At 38.1% G+C, this 19,128-nt stretch overlaps 1 protein-coding gene and 3 long non-coding RNA genes across 4 annotated transcripts; all 4 read right to left on the bottom strand.

Annotated features, from left to right (window-relative positions):
- Window positions 1-8,253: 8,253 nt before the first annotated feature.
- LOC135934228 (uncharacterized) lies at window positions 8,254-10,182 on the bottom strand. The gene is made up of 8 exons (XM_065475810.1): window positions 10,109-10,182; window positions 9,878-10,045; window positions 9,569-9,775; window positions 9,427-9,508; window positions 9,296-9,363; window positions 9,175-9,242; window positions 8,966-9,122; window positions 8,254-8,902 (listed from the first exon to the last, which is right to left on the bottom strand). Exons 2-8 carry the CDS (start codon window positions 9,969-9,971, stop codon window positions 8,649-8,651), a joined length of 930 nt encoding a protein of 309 aa, XP_065331882.1. The 5' UTR covers window positions 9,972-10,045; window positions 10,109-10,182; the 3' UTR covers window positions 8,254-8,648.
- Window positions 10,183-10,746: 564 nt separating this feature from the next.
- On the bottom strand, window positions 10,747-11,235 carry LOC135939919 (uncharacterized). The gene is made up of 3 exons (XR_010574794.1): window positions 11,123-11,235; window positions 10,885-11,048; window positions 10,747-10,826 (listed from the first exon to the last, which is right to left on the bottom strand). It is a non-coding gene; the product is annotated as an uncharacterized LOC135939919 (long non-coding RNA).
- Window positions 11,236-16,152: 4,917 nt separating this feature from the next.
- LOC135933899 (uncharacterized) lies at window positions 16,153-17,167 on the bottom strand. The gene is made up of 6 exons (XR_010574033.1): window positions 17,133-17,167; window positions 17,005-17,083; window positions 16,775-16,942; window positions 16,467-16,670; window positions 16,324-16,408; window positions 16,153-16,230 (listed from the first exon to the last, which is right to left on the bottom strand). It is a non-coding gene; the product is annotated as an uncharacterized LOC135933899 (long non-coding RNA).
- A 108-nt stretch (window positions 17,168-17,275) lies between these two features.
- Window positions 17,276-17,900, bottom strand: LOC135936634 (uncharacterized). Its single transcript, XR_010574349.1, has 4 exons — window positions 17,787-17,900; window positions 17,643-17,728; window positions 17,468-17,586; window positions 17,276-17,409 (listed from the first exon to the last, which is right to left on the bottom strand). It is a non-coding gene; the product is annotated as an uncharacterized LOC135936634 (long non-coding RNA).
- Between the last annotated feature and the right edge of the window lie 1,228 nt (window positions 17,901-19,128).

Genomic DNA, 19,128 nt, shown 5'->3' with positions numbered 1-19,128 from the left:
GAGTAGAAACTAGCAGGCGACAATCGCAGCGAAGCTGATACTCTGCTACTCCTTACCTTACACTGCGTACCCTACAAACCAATGAAATCCATCCTGGCAAATGAAATGTCGGCTAGGGGTGCCACATGCACGCACAAATTAATGCAAAGAGATATCAGATTAATATAGTTTCGGAGCATGAAAAGCAGGAAAATCTGCTCAATATAGTGAAATTACTAAATTGTAAAAAGTAAAACACCCGTTTCTTGAACACAACAATAGGAAACTTGACATTAAAAGTACCAAGCAGCTGGCACCCCTAGCTCCCATGCTCGCCAGCGCCACCAAAGCATAACTAGAAGGTTTGTTTACATCTCTCGCTGTCAGAGGTTCGTGTGCGTGTTCCCCTGTCCTTTTCTACAAATTTCGACCAAATTTAAGGTGAGATTGTAATTAAACTTGATGAAATTAACCGAGTTAAGCCTCGGTGATTACTTTAAAGTAAATTGATTTCAACGAAAGTGAGCGGGACGAGCGGGTGACACTGACAAATGCACCTGTGGCCGGCGTTTTGGCCACATGTTTCTTTCCCAAGCAGCTGTGCATGACGGCCGGCCAATGAGACGGCTCGATGACGTCACTTGTTGTCTGGTGATGCTTGCCTCACCGACGCCGCTCACTCCTGTTGTAATCACTTTACTTAAATCGAGTAATCGTGTTCCTGTGGCGTCAAATATCAGCCGATTGAATCAAAATATTCACGCTTAAAAACATCATGTGCTCTTTCCAGACAGAGTAATGCACAAGTTTGTAAATACTGAAAAAAAATCTAGAAAAATGCACTGGCTGCGTAGTAAATGGAAACAGCCCTTAAAAAGAAATAGAGTTACATTTAGCAAAATTAAACCAAAAAGTATATTTATCAGTGTTGAGGTAACGTAATAAATTTGAAATCGTGATCCCATATCGTGACAATGCGATTTTTTTTGTTGATCAACCTTGATACTTACAAAGAGACATATTATCCAAGTTCATTCTCAAGTGATTAACCTCAAATTTACATTTTTTCAGATGCTTGGTTGCAAAAGAAGAAAAACAAATTTGGATTTTCCTCTCCGTTCGCTAGGAAATATGGCCATAGACACAATCGTCGAAAACATTGGATGCTATAAAGAACTTATTACCAAGAAAATTTGTAATTTAATTTTTTAATAATTTGTAAGCATTCCAATAAAATTGATGTGATTTTAGCTCCTCCGATGCGCAAAGTGTTGTTTGACAAAGCAATGGAAAGGATCAAAGAGATTGGAGATGATCAAGTTTGGGCTGCTCTTCCGTACCTAGACCAACACAGGATGACGGAAAAATTTTCTACTAATATTTTCCCCAGCATTTTCCATTCGGAACGTAAATCAAGAATGCCAAAAGTTACAATGGAGGAGGTAAAAATTGAAGTTTCTTCTGGAAAAAGATGAAAATTTATTGTTTATATTTCAGTTTCTTCAATTCGTCGCCCAATTTGTCCCTAATGTTCGAGAGCTTGTTGTTGAAGACCCGAGTGTTATTCGGGAAGATGATGATAAGCAAACGCTAGGGCCTAGTGGCACAAAACAGATCTGCCTTATGGAAAATTTGATGCATATCACATTCGTAGATATTTACATCAAAATATCCGGATTTTTGGACATCTGCAAAGCATGCAAAAATTTGCAATTCATCCAAGCAAGAAATATTGTGTGTGACATGGATCCAAATTCTGTGAAGATGAGTCTGGAGGCGGTCAACTCTCGGTTTGACTACCAAGATTATTATGGACTGCCATTTCCAAGCAAACTCAGCATTATTCTTAAGAACGTGAAATCGGATGAGCCATATAGACGTGCACGTTCCAGCCTGTCGAGTTGTTTCCTTGACTTTATTCTACCAAATTTGACGCACCTAAATGTAACGTTTTTCAAACACCACTAAAATATTAAAGACTATATTTTTTATATTTACTTGCAGATTGATGCTCCAAAAGATAGAGAAGAATATGGAACGTGTAAGAAACACTGTATGCAGCGCATCCTGGCCAGATTTGGAGCAAGTTTGAAACACCTAAGACTTTATAATATAAGGGAAGAAGATAAAGTTTCGCTAAAAAACATCTCTGAACACTGCAGCAGCTTGGAGGAACTTGGGATTCATCACTCATATGTAGCAAACGATAACGAAGAACTGACCTCTTTTCGCCAACTGAAACGTATTACTTGGACGGTCAAGTAATAATTGATATTTTGTAGCGGTATTTGTGAATTATAATTCGATTTTGATTTTCAGTTCCTATCGAGACTTTGACCCTCATCTTCGCACCATCAGTCTAAAGAATGTTCTGACTTTGCCACTACTCAATGATCTTTTCATCCACGCCTACGATTTCAAACTTGGCGACAAGGAGAAGCTTTTCGAACGGATAAGAAATCGCGAGATTTTGACCCACCTTCGAAAATTTGCAATTGTTGACCACACGATAAATGATCCTAACCTGTACGAATTGCGTGAAGCAATAAACTCTGTTTCTCTGCACGGAGATATTGCCTGGATAAACACTAGATCACCGAACGGTAGGCATTAGAGCCCTGATGATTAGGGCCCTTGCAAGCATGTGTAAATTAAAATGGCGCAAAATGTAATAAAATGTGTTTAATTCAATTCTATTTATTTTTAAATGATTCATTTTTCCAAAATATATATTTATGAGAAACAGGAGGTAATTTTCAAGTTTAAAAGAACAAAATATTATTTAAAAAAAGCCACACAAAAAAAATTTCTAGTTTGTTCAAGGGTCAGCTTTCTCTCATATTAAATATAATAAATAGCAAAACCAGGATTCTAATGGGATGAACATTGCAATTTTGCATCTTCAGGCTCGACTCGTACCTCTTTCAAAATCACTATCTAGCAGTAAAATATTTTCATAGTTTAATCTTTGATCTCGAGAACAGCACATAAGTCAGAGCTGGCTAGATCTGACAAAAAAGTCATTCGTACAGGTGGTCCCACTGCAAGTGCTCAAACCAGCTCTCACGTATGCGCAGCTCTCGCATTCATATTTTTGGCGGAAAAATTGTTTACACGTCGCGCGGCACATTTTGATAGTAAAAAACATCCACTTTACTTAATTATACCCTCAAGAATCGATTGGTGTGCTCGGAAACTTCTCATCAAAGACGGTCTTTTACCAGTGATGCCCAGTTCCGTTTGTAGAAACGCTTTATTTTTTTGCTCTTTTTATCCCTGTCCGAGGACCGGAGGACCGGGAAGGGCGCGCACTGCACTAGCACGAATGCTGAAACCCGGATCCCAATAACACCTTGAATGGATAACATGGGTGCAGGAGGCCGCACAGAGCCACTTGCCTCCGCACCGAGGACTGCATTGATACGCTAGACATTCGTCCCGTGAAGCCAAATCACAAAAAATGCTGGAAAGGTGCAAAGCAGCCCGTTGAGCAATTTGAGCATTTCGAGTCACTAAACTAACCACTTTTTGCCATCTCTGATGCATTGGGTAGCCAGTATTAGAACTCCCAACTGCTCAAATAGCTCCCATTGCTTTGACACTCCTGAGAATGTCTAAACAGTGCGAGCCAACGGGCTGGTCTTTTATGGTACCATGGGAGAGTTACGGATTATTATTCGAAGTTTAATTAACCCCCGGGCCACACGGCCCCTGAGGCACAAAGGAGAGCTCTATTTTGAAATGAATTTTTGAGCATTCAAGAAAACTGCGTATGCGTCAAGTCTGTTTTTATGGAAAGCAGCGCGTCCATCACTCTAAGCTCTTTGCCCATGCGCGACGACCGCTCTGGTGTTACAGTGTAAGGTAAGGAGAGTAGACACTAGCAGGAGTAGCAGGCGACAATCGCAACGAAGCTGATACTCTGCTACTCCTTACCTTACACGGCATGCCTTACAAACAAACGAAATACCGGCTAGGGAGGCCACATGCACAAATTAACGCAAAGAGTTTTCAGATTACTATAATTTCGGAGAATGAAAATAGGAAAAATCTGCTCAATATAGTGAAATTGCTAAATTTTAAAAAGTAAAACGCCCGTTTCTTGCACACAACAATAGGAAAATTGACATTAAAAGTACCAAGCAGCTGGCACCCCTAGCTCCATGCTCGTCAGCGCCACCAAAGCATAACTAGAAGGTTTGTTTACATCTCTCGCTGTCGGAGGTTCGTGTGCGTGTTCCCCTGTCCTTTTCTACAAATTTCGACCAAATTTAAGGTGAGACTGTAATTTAACTTGATGAAATTAACCGAGTTAAGCCTCGGTGATTACTTTAGAGTAAAGTGATTTCAACGAGAGTGAGCGGGACGAGCGCGTGACTCTGACAAATGCACCTGTGGCCGGCGTTTTTGGCCACATGTTTCTTTCCCAAGCAGCTGTGCATGACGGCCGGCCAATGAGACGGCTCGATGACGTCACTTGTTGTCTGGTGATGCTTGCTTCATCGACGGCCGCTGGCGTGCGATCGTCGCTCTCATTGTCAGAGCGAGCAGTGATATAGGTATTCTCGAAAGCGCTTTTGTTTTCAGGCTCGGGTTCCGAGTTGTGTAATAAAAACACTCGTGTACGTTCGATTGACACCAATAACTTCGCGGTTGGCTTCATGAATTTAGCTGCAGCGCCTACCACTTGCGCTCATTTTATCATGGGAAAAGAGATAGGGTTGCCGCAGTGCGCAGGCCACAGGTGCATTTCTCAGTGTCACCGGCTCACTCTTGTTATAATCACTTTTTTTAATCGAGTAATCGTGTTCCTGTGGCGTCAAATATCAGCCGATAGAATACAAAAAATACACATGCACTTTCCAGACAGATTAAATCCTAATTATAGTTAATAGTAAAGTTATTTTATTTTATTCTAGACTTCAAACGAAATTTGCCTTTAATTATCCATGAAAATTAATGTTACAAATTTAAACCTTTTATTCCAGATGAGCAGGTTTACTCCACGTTCGCTGGAAGATATAGCGATTGACAAAATCGTCGAAAACATTGGAAGCTACAAAAAGCTTATTACGAAGAAAATTTGTAAGATGATATTTTATTTGTGAGCTTTGAATTTTAATTGATGTGATTTTAGCTCCTCCTATGCGCAAAGTGGTGTTCGACAAAGCAATGGAAAGAATCAAAGAAATTGGACATCATCAAGTATGGACTGCACTTCCGTACTTAGACGTGCACAGGATGACGGAAGAACTTACATCTAAAAATTTCCCTGTTACTTTCCATTCGGGGACTTGTCGTGTAGATCATGTGCAAGCTGAAGTTCCAACGGAGGAGGTAAAAATTGAGTTTTTTATGATTACATGATGAACATTTATTGATTTTATTTCAGATTTTCCAATACATCGTCCAATTTGTCCCGAATCTGCGAGATTTGAACATATTGATGAAGCCACATGAATGTTTGTGGTACCGCTATTGTGGCAAACAAACGCTACAGCCTAGTAGCATGAAACTGATCGGTCAAATGCAAAATTTGACGCATATCAGATTTGACTTTGTTCTTTGCATCAAATTTTCCGATTTTCTACAACTCTGCAATGATAGAACAAATTTGAAATTAATCACAGCAGAAAATGTTTTGTTTGACATGGAAGCTCATTCCATAAAGATGAGTCTGGAGGCATTGAACTCTCAATTTAACATCCACCACTATGAGGAAGTGCCATATCGTCGGGTATTCTTTATTGGTCTTGAAAAAACGAATTCTGGTGAGCATTTTAGACGTGCTTCTGCCCGCCTGCTAAGTGTTATCTTTGATTTCATTCCGACAAATTTGACGCACCTGGAGGTAACGTGTTGCAAAACTATTATACTGTTAAAAAGTATTAATTTATATATTGTTGCAGATTGGTGCTACTGCAGACATGAGACGAAATCTACAGTGCGAGGGAAACAACTGTTTGCAGTGCATCCTGGCCAGATTCGGAGAAAGTTTGACATATCTTTTTCTTCATAATATGGGAGATGATGAATTGTTGGAAATTTCGCTAAAAAACATCTGTCAATACTGCAGCAGCTTGGAAAAACTTGAGATTGATGACGCGTTTGTGGCTATCGACGATGACGAAGAACTGACCTCTTTTCGCCAACTAAAATGCATTTGGTGGAAGCTCAAGTAAGAATTGATATTTTATAGCGTGATTTATGAAATAAAAATCGATCTTGATTTTCAGTTTCGATCAAGTTCATTCCACGAGTCTAAAGAATATTTTTTCTTTGCCTTCACTTGAAGATCTATGCATCGAAGGCAACGCGTTCAACCTAGGTGACACAGAGGAGCTTATCGAACGGATAAGAAATCGCGAGATTTTGACCAACCTACGAAACTTTACAATCAAAGATTGGATACATGTGGAAGACCAATGGGAAGAATGGGAACTGCAGGAATTAGTTGCAAGAATCAACTCGGTTTGTCCGCACGAAGATGTTGTCTGGATATGCTACGCAGAAACATCCGATTATGATTCGGACTCTGATGATTAGGGGCATTTTAGGGCCCATGCAAGCATGTGTAAATTGGACAGTTGCCTAGTGTAATAAAATGTTTATTTACAACATTAAATTCAGTTCTCTTTTTTTAAATAATGCTTTTTTTCCAAATTATATATCAAAGATGAATAGGAGGCAATTTTCGAGAGTAAAAAATACGACTTAAATATTAATAGCCACATAACGAACTGTTTTTTCTAAGTATGCTCAAGAGGTCAGCTGTTTTTCATGGAACATGAAAGATAAAATAAATAGTAAAAACAGGGTTCTAATGGGATGAACCTTGCTCTTTGCATCTGCAAGCTCAACTCGTATCTCTCTCAAAATCACTTTACTGCAGAAATATCTTTTCCATCGATTCTTTCTATCGCGGAAATAATTTTATTGGAAATTCACCAGTTGCATAAACCTTAAGTGTTCGAAGCTACGAACAGATGGCGCCACCGTAGACTTTCGATTTTAAGGCACTTCGGTTGCGATTTCAGACTTAATCTAGCTACTGTGCATTCTTCAATTAATTTGCTATTTTTTGACTTTGCTGAAAACCAAGATCGGTTCAGCCAATCACCGTAGAATCGGGAAAAACTATTTTTTGAAATAAAAAATCTTTTCCAACGTTTCTACGGCGGATGGCTGAACCGATTTTGGTTTTTAGCACGTCAAAAAAAAGCAAATTAATTTAAAAAAGCAATATAGCTGAAATCGCAGCGGAAATGCCTTAAAACCGCTTAAAACAAAATTTTTAAGAAAGTCTGTTTTTGCGCCGTCTGTTGGCGGCTTCAATAACTAAGGGTTTATGCAACTGGTCAATTAACACTTTTTAAATGAAATCATTTTCCTGCAAAATGCATAGAAGAAAGTTAGAATCTGAAATCACAGTGCGAAGTGCGAAAGTGCAAATGAGCCTGCTTTGCTGAATAAAAAAATGCTCGAGAATGCAATTGCCTGGGAAGAAAGCTACAGGCGATCGTAGAGACTTCTGCTCTTAAACCCATTAAGAGCAGTCACGTGACTCAATCCTGCCTCCTCATTGGCCACGTCCATGCACTGTTAGGAGGGAGTATGGAAAGGAGTTAGCAACGAGACAAGAGACTCTTAGCCAGGGGGCTACCACTCTTATGGGCCGAACTCGTTCCCGCTAAGAGCTTTCCCCCCCAACCGTTGGTGTCGCGTCGGTCGCTTTAAAACAGGGTTATGGCCGCCATATGCGGTGTTTTGGGGGGCGTAACTTTATGACGTCACAAAGTTACGCCCACAAAACACCGTATATGGCCGCCATAAGACCTGTTTTAAAGCGACCGACGCGACACCAACGGTTGGGGGGGAAAGCTCTTAGCGGGAACGAGTTCGGCCCATAAGAGTGGTAGCCCCCTGCTCTTAGCCAATGAGATGGCGGGATTGAGTCACGTGACTGCTCAGCTTCACTGATCTTGCTGGGAAAGAGCTCTCTACTCTCGCCTGTAAAAGCTTTAGCTTTCTTTCCAGGCAAAATGAGGCACTTTTTGAAAGCGAATTTCTTGTATAATTAGAGCCCGTACCAGCATTTGTAAATTGGACAGGCGCAAAGTGTAATTTTATTTTTCCAAAGCAAGTCCTCTTTATTTTTAAATATTGTTTTATTTCCAAAATATTTATGATGGGATCTGCAATAATTTTAGATAGGAGGAATAGTTGAAGAGTTAATAGCTTGAAAATACATGTCCATTTTAGAATAATTTTGAATTTCACAATAAAAGCTTCAGAAATCAAAATCATGGTCGTGCACATTAACAAAATCGTCAACAAAACGTTGAATTAACTAATAAACAGCTAGTGCATGTATCTTGTTGTTACAACGCGTATACCACTGCTTTAAATTTATTTAAAAATTAAGAGTATACAATAATTATGTTAAATTCCAAGAGAAAAACCTTACTCCGTGACAAAGTTTTAGTTCTTCCTTCAACTACAGATAGCATAATTGTTTTTGTTGAAGCAAGAATGTGTCATATCAGTTCTCACCTTTATTTTGCAATACAGAAAACACTGCCAAAAATTAATGTTTATGCTTAAAACTGACAAACAAGGTGTATTTGGAGCTGAATTCAATGCAAATGTAGAGTTCTTCAACGTCAAATTTACGCAATCGTTTTGCATAGTGCCAAAAAAGATTTTTCAAACTTGCAAAAAAATGTAATGAATGACGACTGACCCAAACTAGGGCTTACAGGCCTAGAGTCATATTTCAATTTAGAAATATCGTACGTGTAAACAAAGGCGTGGTGGAAGCCAACAAAATGTTTTGGAACCTCAGCCGAGGTACTGCACCAACGAAACACTCCTTTAGAGTCTTCATAAATTTCGTCCACAAGAATATTGGGATCGATAGAACCTTTAAATGGATTTTCATTTTAAATATGTATGATACATTATTATTCAGCTTGCTTCTGTTCACCTGCAAGAGAAACCGTGCCGAGGGTTGCCCGTAAATAAAGTTTGTAGACATTCGACGTGATGTTTATGAGGATGGATATATTTCTAAAGTCAGCAGTCGTGATCAAACTTCCATTCGCTTCATGACAAATTGCAGCAGCAGCCATCACAGGGTATGCCTGAACAACTTAAATGAATTAATAACAATTCCAAATACAAATGATTGGACACCTCCATCATTTTCAAATTTTTAATCTTTAAGATGTCATCGTATCCTGCAATAGGCTCAAAATATTTTTCTAGAAAAAGCCTGTTAGACGTCGGCGGTTCAACTGTCTACTCAAAAGCGTACCTTTTGCCAAACAACTGTCATTCAAAGTCATATTTTTTGGTCTCAACAGGTTAAAGGTGCAATTTGAGCTGAAATTTTTTAAAACTGTTAAATTAAAGCTGCCGAATTTTCGAATATTTAAATTAGCTCACCTAATGAACTCCTCTGAGAATGATTGGGAATCAACATATTCGATATATTGCTGGAGCCTCACGTCCTTATTTTTTATTAAATCTATAATATTAATTTATTTTGAATCATGTTAATAAGGTTCATATCAAATTAAAAACGAACCCGACACAATCAATGGCGTTCCATTATCAGAATCCAACGTCGTCAAAGTATCAAGATAAAATTTTGATATTGTCATAGCAAATTCTCTTGAATCAAATAAGTGGTGTAAATCTCTGTTCCAGAATTTTTCCAAGGATGTGGAACCGTTTGTAAAACATTTGAGGAAATTATGTACATATGAGCATTCAACCTCCTGTTGTGATTTAACTGTGAAAACAGTAAATACATTTTTGATAATCGCAAGCATGAATTCAAATTCAAGATAATAGATGCAAATGTAGGACTGAGTAGTTTAAATAACTTGCTAACCGATCGAATTGCACTCCGCAAACTTTTCAAGCGCCATGTTAATGAACAACGTAGATTTCCAAGCTTCTTCCTTGAGTTGCTCTACTAGCATCATTTTTAGGGCGTTCAAATTATCGGATGCTTTCTTAAATAAGCTTGTAGGGTATTTTTTCAAGAGAGAACGGAAATCTGAAACGTAAACATGGAAAGTGTGAGTTGAGCACAAATACCAAATTGGCTGAGTTTATTTACCTAGAAGCGCGTTTGGATTTTTTACTTTTTTAATCGCTTTCTCAACCGCATCTTCCCAAAACGCTCCATTATCATAAACCTGCGACGTGTCTCAGTACTATAGAGTTTAACATTTATTTGAATAAAATTTACCAATCCAAGAAGTTCCGCGATGCAAGTTGAAAAACACTGTACAAGATTAATAAATGTGTCAAGCAAGTGAATTCAAATGAAAAAAACTGTAACCTTCATTTTGAAAGAAAACTGTTCTATTTCGGTGGTGTTGAATTTTTCAATCTCGCCTGAAATATACGAGATAATAAGTATTAATAATTATTAATATGAAAATCTACGTTGCGTGACGCGATGTGTCGCTTTGCACTCGTTGAAAACCTCTTGCAGGTGTGACTGCGCCTTCACGCGACCCTTTTTCCGAATAATGCTTAGAACATATTGCTCAGTGTGTAATTTTATTCTTACTTCGCAAATCGCCTTCAGCTCTGACTCTCCACAAATGTCAACGCCCAAAATTGGCCCCAAAGTCGGAGATTTTTGCAATACAACGCATAAATGTGAAAAGTTCTTTCCTGAAGTTATCGGAACTGAAAGCAGAAATTAAATAAGTGCAAACAATTAAAATTAGATGCAATTAAACAAACTATTAGGATCGAAGTGAAGTGTCCTGTTGTCGAGATTCAAACTCGGTTTGATGAAGTCTCTAAATTCAGGTGAGCACCAACTGGTGTGATTGCAAATTCAAGTATGGAAAAATTTGGTTTAAATTTATATATATATACCGGTATCGCTGATTTGAACAGTTCATGTTCGTTCCAGAAGTCCAGTATCCGTACTCTTCATCCCCTAAAATTTGTTCTAGGCAGACTAATTTTTCAATGGACTGCACAGATATGAGACGCATTCCCAGGGAACAGCAAAAGTTGAGCGCACCAAACCAATTCATCTATAAGAACATTAAAGCATATTTTTTGCCTTAGTCTTATTTACAATGTGCATGCACTTCGTTTAAAAGCTCACCTTCTCATTGTGGAGTAAATATCGAACTCCGCACACTGTTTTCCACTCCCCCAAGAGGTGTGGTTCTGTAAAACGTAAGAAATTTACATCAAAACGCATTCGGATACTAGAAAGATTTGAGTTTAAAAGGTGCCCGGAACCAATTTAAATCTACACTGGTAAATATTTCGATATATTTCCTTAAAAAATGTTCATACTAAAAAGAAGTCGATCTTTGTTTTTATATAGTCCAGTATAAATTTCCTGAAAAACGATCTCAAAATTTTGGAGATGAACCAAAGTAGAGGAGTAATCTTACATCGAGTGAACAGTAATTTAGGTCTGAGCAGATGGGATAGTCGCAAGCTTTCTTGTCCCTCTACAAAAGTTAAATTAGTGCATTTTTTACTAAAAGTCTAGATAGAAACCTCAACATCCATTTCCTGGTCTCCATTAACGAAATCATCGACCCTCTTGCCGTCTAATTGACAGGCGAAATTGGTGCCGCGTGACGAGCATTGCATCTGCCGCACCCCGAACGGCGTTCCGGCCTTCGTGTACTCCCTGTCGACGGCGAGACACGATCCATCGTCGCGTGGGTTTACCATGTCCCAAAACTTGTCCTGCGAGTCCCACGGACCCATGTCGTCGTAAAAGCAGAAGCGGTACTGACCGGCGCACCCTTGCCGCGTGGCCGCCGTCCAGAAAGCAGTTTTTATCAAATATCTCGCCTCAGTTATGTTTGGGTCTGTATTACGCGCAGCGGTCTCCATAACTGACAAATAACATGAAAAATCTTCATTTGTCAGTGAACGAAATGTGCTTATAAATTTATTTGAATAGTGATCTAACGAGAACCGGTGTATTCAAAAGCTGCTATACACTTTAAGAAATATGTCTAGGAATTGCGGACACCGCCATATTGACAGACGGATGATATTTAGCCCCACTACATCCAATGCCGTCACTGACTGCAAGCGTTGTTTTGCTAACAGTCTGTGACGTCATTGGAAGAGACGCTAAAATCTGTAAATATGACGGTTTTCGCCAACCCTATAGTTAATACCGCCCTTATGCGACTCTAATTGTTAGCAAAATGAATACTGACCAGGAGTGTTAAAGATAGTGATTTGATTGCTCTCGTTGCCCACGTTGTTAAGCGCGAAGAGCAGCTCATCCGTCACTTTGATCGGCTTCATTCCCAAGCTGCAACAAATCTTCAAGTTTTCCGTCCAAGTCACCTTTGTAACGGTCAAACAATCATTTAATTATCTCTGAAAATCGAAGCCTTGCGTTACTTTTTTGTGGCCAAATATATAGCTAGTGTATGTATTTGTGTGGAATTCATTCGCCTTTTGCCACTCCGCCCAAACACCACTCAAAGCGCGACCTAAAACCCCTTGAGAAATTGTTAATTAAATGATTTATCATTCTTACGTTTTATTTTTCCAGTCCCATCTTCATAGAGAGATTTCTAAAGGAAGAGTTTGTTATAAATTTATCCTAAACAGTGGATATTTCATACATTTTTACTACTTTCGCACACCTGATTGCTCAAGCATGAAACAGTCTTGCACTTGTACTAAAACAACTTTTTACACACTCGTCTGAATATTTTTAATTTTTATACTTCACAGAAAAAGTGATTAGGAGTGGTGCAACTCATGCGAACGAGCGTCTTGGACATCCTGGAAAGAGCAAGACATCTTTCCTTTTTTGAAACTTCCAGAGGCAGGTCGAACGCTTTCGCGTCGATGCTGGTCCCGTTTCCTGCGCACCACGAGTACGCCGCGTTTCCGCAGTTGCTCCCCTCGGCCATGCCGCTCGTCCAAACGAAAAAGTATTCTAACGAAAAGCTTTTATTTTCACCTCAATTTTTATGTGAAAATTCACTCTGATTTTGTTGCTCCTCTGACGACATTTCGTCCAAATTGGGGACGAGACAATCCAAGTTCTTTTTTCCTTCTTCCACCGTAACCAACTGCATTTTCCTCTTGGCACAAACTAGAGCAGCTGCTCCAAATGGAGCCTTGGGCATTACGCAATTAAATTAGTAGTATTTTTATTTTTTACTGAACAGATATTTAAATAGTTTCAACTTCAATCTCCTTATTTATATTTTCCGAAGCAAAAAGACACTTACTTGATTGTGGCTATTGTAAAAGATGCGTCCGCACTTGTAAAATACATCCCCCAAGTCCACATTAGCCGATATAAATGCAGAATAAGGCGCTGGAATTTTAAATTATTTAGTTTGGCTGACGGAAAGAATTTAAAAAAAGCGTTTTGATCATACTGTCTGCCAAAACTGATACAAATTCTAAAATAGGCAGAATGTAAGTTAATTAAATGATACAATCAAAGCTATTTCATAAATTAACCCTCGGTCAGCGCAGAGCTAAGGAAATTCTGTTCAAAAAATGATTTAAGATAAATTGAAAACGTAAATTCTGATTGTTTTACCTTGAGTCTTGAATGATGAAGGCTGCAATCGCCCAAAGAGCACTTTATCGGCACTTTTTGTGGCACTTTTGTTGGCTTTTTGGTAGTAGTTGCCGCTTGCTACAGAAACGAAATCAAGTGATGATGATTTGAGATTTCTCAGTCTTTACAATAGGTTTCAGCGTTGAGCAGAGTAAAATCAGGAGAATAATCATTGTAGAGCGTGCAGTTGGCGATTCATTTTATAACAGACGAAGCATCATTTCAGCGTTTTCTAGCGTTGTATACCATTTCCGGTCGACGCGATCCACCGGATGCTTTTTGATCGTCAGCGCCCTGTTTCTGCTGGCAGTTGGCAGTGGTTCGATGTGGTTGCTTAAATTTCCGATATACGTGTGTCCCCAATATTGCTATACTTGATGGAGTTAAACAATACAGAGTAATTTAGAAAGGATGAAATTAAATTATGTTGTCGTTTTGGGCGTAGTGTAAAATGTGATGACAGTTATTTGATGGCACTTAAAAATCTATCTCTGAAAAATACCTCGATGCAAAATTATAAATACAAAATATATGCTTTTATAAAAATTGTGCTTCAAAATGTTTCGTTTGATATTACTTATGATTGGAAAGTCCCACCGCTATTTCCCATGTTTTGGCTCGCAGCAGCAGCCCAGAGCGGATATGATGCTGTTGGTCGAACGTTTCCATTTCCACTCACATCTGCATCCAGTTTTATTACCATGCAAGTTCAAGTTTCAGTTATATAACGTGTTTTCCCTAATATTATTTGGATTTTAAATGACCTGACTGTACATTAAAATGTTCTCATTAAAATCTATAAACGCAAATTCAGACAAAGTGTGGATTGCTCTTCTTCATGCAAGAGACTGAAGAACAGTTGAATTAAGGAAACCACTACACTATTTTTCTTTGCAAAAAAACATATACTTCATAGAAAAAGTAATTGAGTTCACTGCCGTCCACTCGCACAAGCGCCTAGATCATTTTACAAAGCGCAAGACACACTTTTCCTTGCGTGAAACTTCTTTCTTTTTGCTCTTTTTGTCCGTGTCCTCGGATCGGGAAAGCAGGCGCTTACTGCACTAGCATGAATTCTGAATTCCGAGTGCCAATTAAATCAAGACAGGTTTAGCAATCATTCTAATGAAACTTAATAATTATTGGGTTAAAATTTAATATAAAATAGTGGTTACGATCATGGTTACCAATATTCCACACAGAAGCTATTTTTTGCTCCTTCAAACGTCATGACATCGGCTTATCTTTGTTGCTTCAATATTTATGTCTCATTTGTCTATAAGCTCTGGTTGTGAGCGGATGTGCCTTTTTGCATAATTTCGAGCTTTATTTTTTATTTTACTTTGCTAATTTATATTTTCCATTCTCTTATACAAAAAACAAAAATTGTTACTCAAGATATGTTCCCGTTTCAACAAAAAATTATCTTATTTTAGATCATCCGGACTTATATCATCTGATCTGAAAAATCTAGAATTGGATAGGAGGTATATAGTTGAAGAGGTCTTCGATTCAAGTCAATCCTTTTTATTTTTAAGTCTCGGTTAAGAAATCAATATCTTTTAGTGGTGCAGCTTAACAAAATCATTAACAGAACATTGAATTGAACACAGTGCATGTAATTTGACATTAAAATTTATGTAGTGCATGTTTAAAATGTATTTAAATATAAAAATTGTACAATGAAGTTCAGTTGCAAGAAAAAAACCATAATCCGTGACAACGTTTTAGTTCTTCCTTCAACTACAGATAACATAATTGTTTTTGTTGAAGCAAGAATGTGCCATACCTTTATTTTGCAATACAGAAAACACTGCCAAAAATTAATCTTTATGCTTTTAGTTATGCGTATTATTAACTAACAAACAAGGTGAATTTTTAATTAAATTCAATGCATTTCGAGTTATTCAACTTCAATTTGATGCAATCGTTTTGCATAGTGCCAAGAAAGATTTGTCAAACTTGCAGAAAAATGTAGGGAATGAGGAGAGATCGAAGCTCAAAGGATACGGAAATAATTTCATTCTAAAGTCACCGTACAAGCAAATGAAGGCCGAACCATCGTTAAAAAAATCATATACTTCATTTGGTGCCTTAGCCGAGTTACTGCACCAACGAGCCACTCCTGTAGAGTCTTTATAAATTTCATCCAAAAGAATATAATGAGTCGCTGAAAATTGAAATGGAATTTTCACCATAATAATGCAACAATGAATATATTCTTATTGCTTCTGTTCACCCTTTGTAATTGCATTCTCTCCCGTTGCAATTGCTTCTGAATACCGATTCAACGCAGCTGTCGTGATGTTTAAGAGGTTTGATACATTATCTAAGTCAGCTGTCGTGATCAGACTTCCATTCGCTTCACGACAAATTGCAGCAGCAGCCATCGCAGAAAATGCCTGAACAACTTCAATCAGTTAGCAACTCGAAATTTTTGGCACAAATGCTTGGAAACCTGTGTTTTTTCCAACATTTTACTCTTAAATATGTCATCGTATCCTGTAATAGGCTCAAAATATTTCCCTAGGAAAAGCCTGTTAGACGTCGCGTTCAACTGCCTACACAAAAACGTACCTTTCGCCGAACAACTGCCATTCAAAGTCATATTTTTTGGTCTCAACAGGTTAAAGGTGCAATTTGAGCTGAAATTTTTTCAAATTTTTTAAAACTTTCAAAGATGTACATAGACTGTTAAATTAAACCTGCCGAATTTTTGAATATTTAAATTAGCTCACCTAGTGAACTCCTCTGAGAATGATTGGGAATCGACATATTCGATATATTTTTGGAGTCTTGGGTCATCCATACTTTCTATTTTAACTAAAATATTAATATATTTTGAGTCGCGTTAATCAAGTTTAAGTAGGAAAGAACAAACCATGTGTGGATAAATCCATTGGAGATGTTAACTCCATCATATATATATCGGTTAACGATTTTGATATCGACATAGCATAATCTCTTGAATCAAATAGGTTGTGTAAATCTCTGTTCCAGAATTTTTCAAATGATGTGGAACCGTTCGTAAAACATTTGAGGAAATTGTGTACATATGAGCATTCAACCTCCTTATTCGATGCAACTATAAACACAGAACATTAATTTATACCAAACTATTTTCTTGAAATGCAAAATCTTGAAAATATGCCACTTTATAGGACTGAATAGTTTCAATAATTTGCTAACCGATCGAATTGCATTCCGCAAACTTTTCAAGCGCCATGTTAATGAACAACGTAGATTTCCAAGCTTCTTCCTTGAGTTGCTCTACTAGCATCATTTTTAGGGCGTTCAAATTATCGGATGCTTTCTTAAATAAGCTTGTAGGGTATTTTTTCAAGAGAGAACGGAAATCTGAAACGTAAACATGCAAATGTGAGTTGTGCACAAATACCAAATAGGCTGAATTTATTTACCTAGAAGCGCATTTGGATTTTTTACTTTTTTAATCGCTTTCTCAACCGCATCTTCCCAAAACGCTCCATTATCATAAACCTGCAAAGTGTTTTTAGTACTAGAGTTTAGCATTTTGATTCAAATTTACCAATCCAAGAAGTTCCGCCATACAAGACGAAAAACACTGAACAAGAGTTTTAAATCAACCAATCAAGCAAGTGAACTCAAATAAAAAAAACTGTAACCTTCATTTTGAAAGAAAACTGTTCTATTTCGGTGGTGTTGAATTTTTCAACCTCGCCTGAAATATACGAGATAATAAGTATTAATAATTATTAATATGAAAATCTACGTTGCGTGACGCGATGTGTCGCTTTGCACTCGTTGAAAACCTCTTGCAGGTGTGACTGCGCCTTCACGCGACCCTTTTTTCCGAAATCAAGTGTAGTATATATTACATATATTGTGTAATTTTATACTTACTTCGCAAATAGGTTTCCGAACCGACATTTCACACCTGTCAACGGTCAAAATTGGCCCCAAAGTCGTTGATTTTTGCAATACAACGCATAATTTTGAAGACGTTTCAGGATTAATAGGAACTTAAAGCATTTTGAGATAAACAACTGCAACCAATTAAAATTAGATGTTAACAAACTATTTGGATCTGGCCTGAAGTTAATAGATCTGTTGTCGAGATTCAAACTTGGTTTGATGAAGTCTCTAATTTCAGGTGAGCACCAACTGGCGTGAAAGCAAATTCAAGTATGGAAAATTATGGTTTTAATTTATATATATCTACCGATATCGCTGATTTGAGCAGTTCATGTTCGTTCCAGAAGTCCAGTAACCAAACTGTTCATCCCCTACAATTTGTTCTAGGCAGACTAATTTTTCAATGGACTGCACAGATACGAGACGCATTCCCAGGGAACAGCAAAATTCAAGAGCATCAGGCCAAAACTTCTATAAATGAACACATTGCATATTTTTCGTGGCTTTATTTGGTTTAAAAGCTAACGTCTTCATTGTGGAGTAAATATCGAACTCCGCACGCTGTTTTCCACTCCCCCAAGAGGTGTGGTTCTGTAACGTAGGAAATTTACATTCAAACGCATATTCGGTACTAGAAAGATTCGAGTTTAAGAGTGTAATGTGCATACTAAAAAGAAGTCGATCTTTGTTTTTATAAAGTCCAGTGTAAGATTCCTACAAAATTAGCTCAAAATTAGAGAGACAAAACTAAAGTAAAGAAGAGTATATACTAACATGGAGTGGACAGTATTTGAGGTCTGAGCAGATGGGATAGTCGCAAGCTTTCTTGTCCCTCTACAAAAGTTAAATTAGGTCATTTTTTACTAAAAGTCTAGATAGAAACCTCAACATCCATTTCCTGGTCTCCATTAACGAAATCATCGACCTTCTTGCCGTCTAATTGACAGGCGAAATTGGTGCCGCGTGACGAGCATTGCATCTGCCGCACCCCGAACGGCGTTCCGGCCTTCGTGTACTCCCTGTCGACGGCGAGACACGATCCATCGTCGCGTGGGTTTACCATGTCCCAAAACTTGTCCTGCGAGTCCCACGGACCCATGTCGTCGTAAAAGCAGAAGCGGTACTGACCGGCGCACCCTTGCCGCGTGGCCGCCGTCCAGAAAGCAGTTTTTATCAAATATCTCTCCTCAGTTACGCTTGGGTTGAAATTACGCACTGCGATCAACATAAGAGACAATAATATCGTGAAAAAAGTGAATTTTATCCGCTAATTGGGACCACGGGAAGTGCTGAGCAGAGATTAAAATAAGGACATTGCAATTCATTTATTCAATTTAAGCAATCGATATAATACATCTGATGATTAAGCGTTTTAGGTGAATTTTCAAAGTTGAATTATATAAATTCAAATACATATATGCCTCGTTGAGCATCCATGCAAATGTTTACTGACCAGGAGTGTTAAAGATGGTGATTTGATTGCTCTCGTTGCCCACGTTGTTAAGCGCGAAAAGCAGCTCATCCGTCACTTTGATCGGCTTCATTCCCAAGCTGCAACAAATCTTCAAATTTTCCGTCCAAGTCACCTTGTAACGGTCAAACAATCAATTAATTATCTCTGAAAATCGAAGCTTCGCGTTACTTTTTTG

This window comes from Cloeon dipterum, chromosome 1 (genome assembly GCF_949628265.1).
Source record: "Cloeon dipterum chromosome 1, ieCloDipt1.1, whole genome shotgun sequence".
Taxonomy (NCBI): Eukaryota; Metazoa; Arthropoda; class Insecta; order Ephemeroptera; family Baetidae; genus Cloeon; species Cloeon dipterum.
Note: the sequence above shows the minus strand (reverse complement) of the source record. Positions and strands in the feature narration are given on the sequence as shown.

What these genes read in the sequence shown, in the direction of transcription:
- LOC135934228 (XM_065475810.1), bottom strand. Translation starts at nt 9,971, where the DNA reads ATGATGCTAGTAGAGCAACTCAAGGAAGAAGCTTGGAAATCTACGTTG. An exon ending in TGCGGAGTGCAATTCGATCG is followed by an intron (nt 9,776 to 9,877) that starts GTTAGCAAGTTA and finishes CTGTTTTCACAG; the next exon opens with TTAAATCACAACAGGAGGTT. An exon ending in CGGCACGGTTTCTCTTGCAG is followed by an intron (nt 8,903 to 8,965) that starts GTGAACAGAAGC and finishes ATCCATTTAAAG; the next exon opens with GTTCTATCGATCCCAATATT.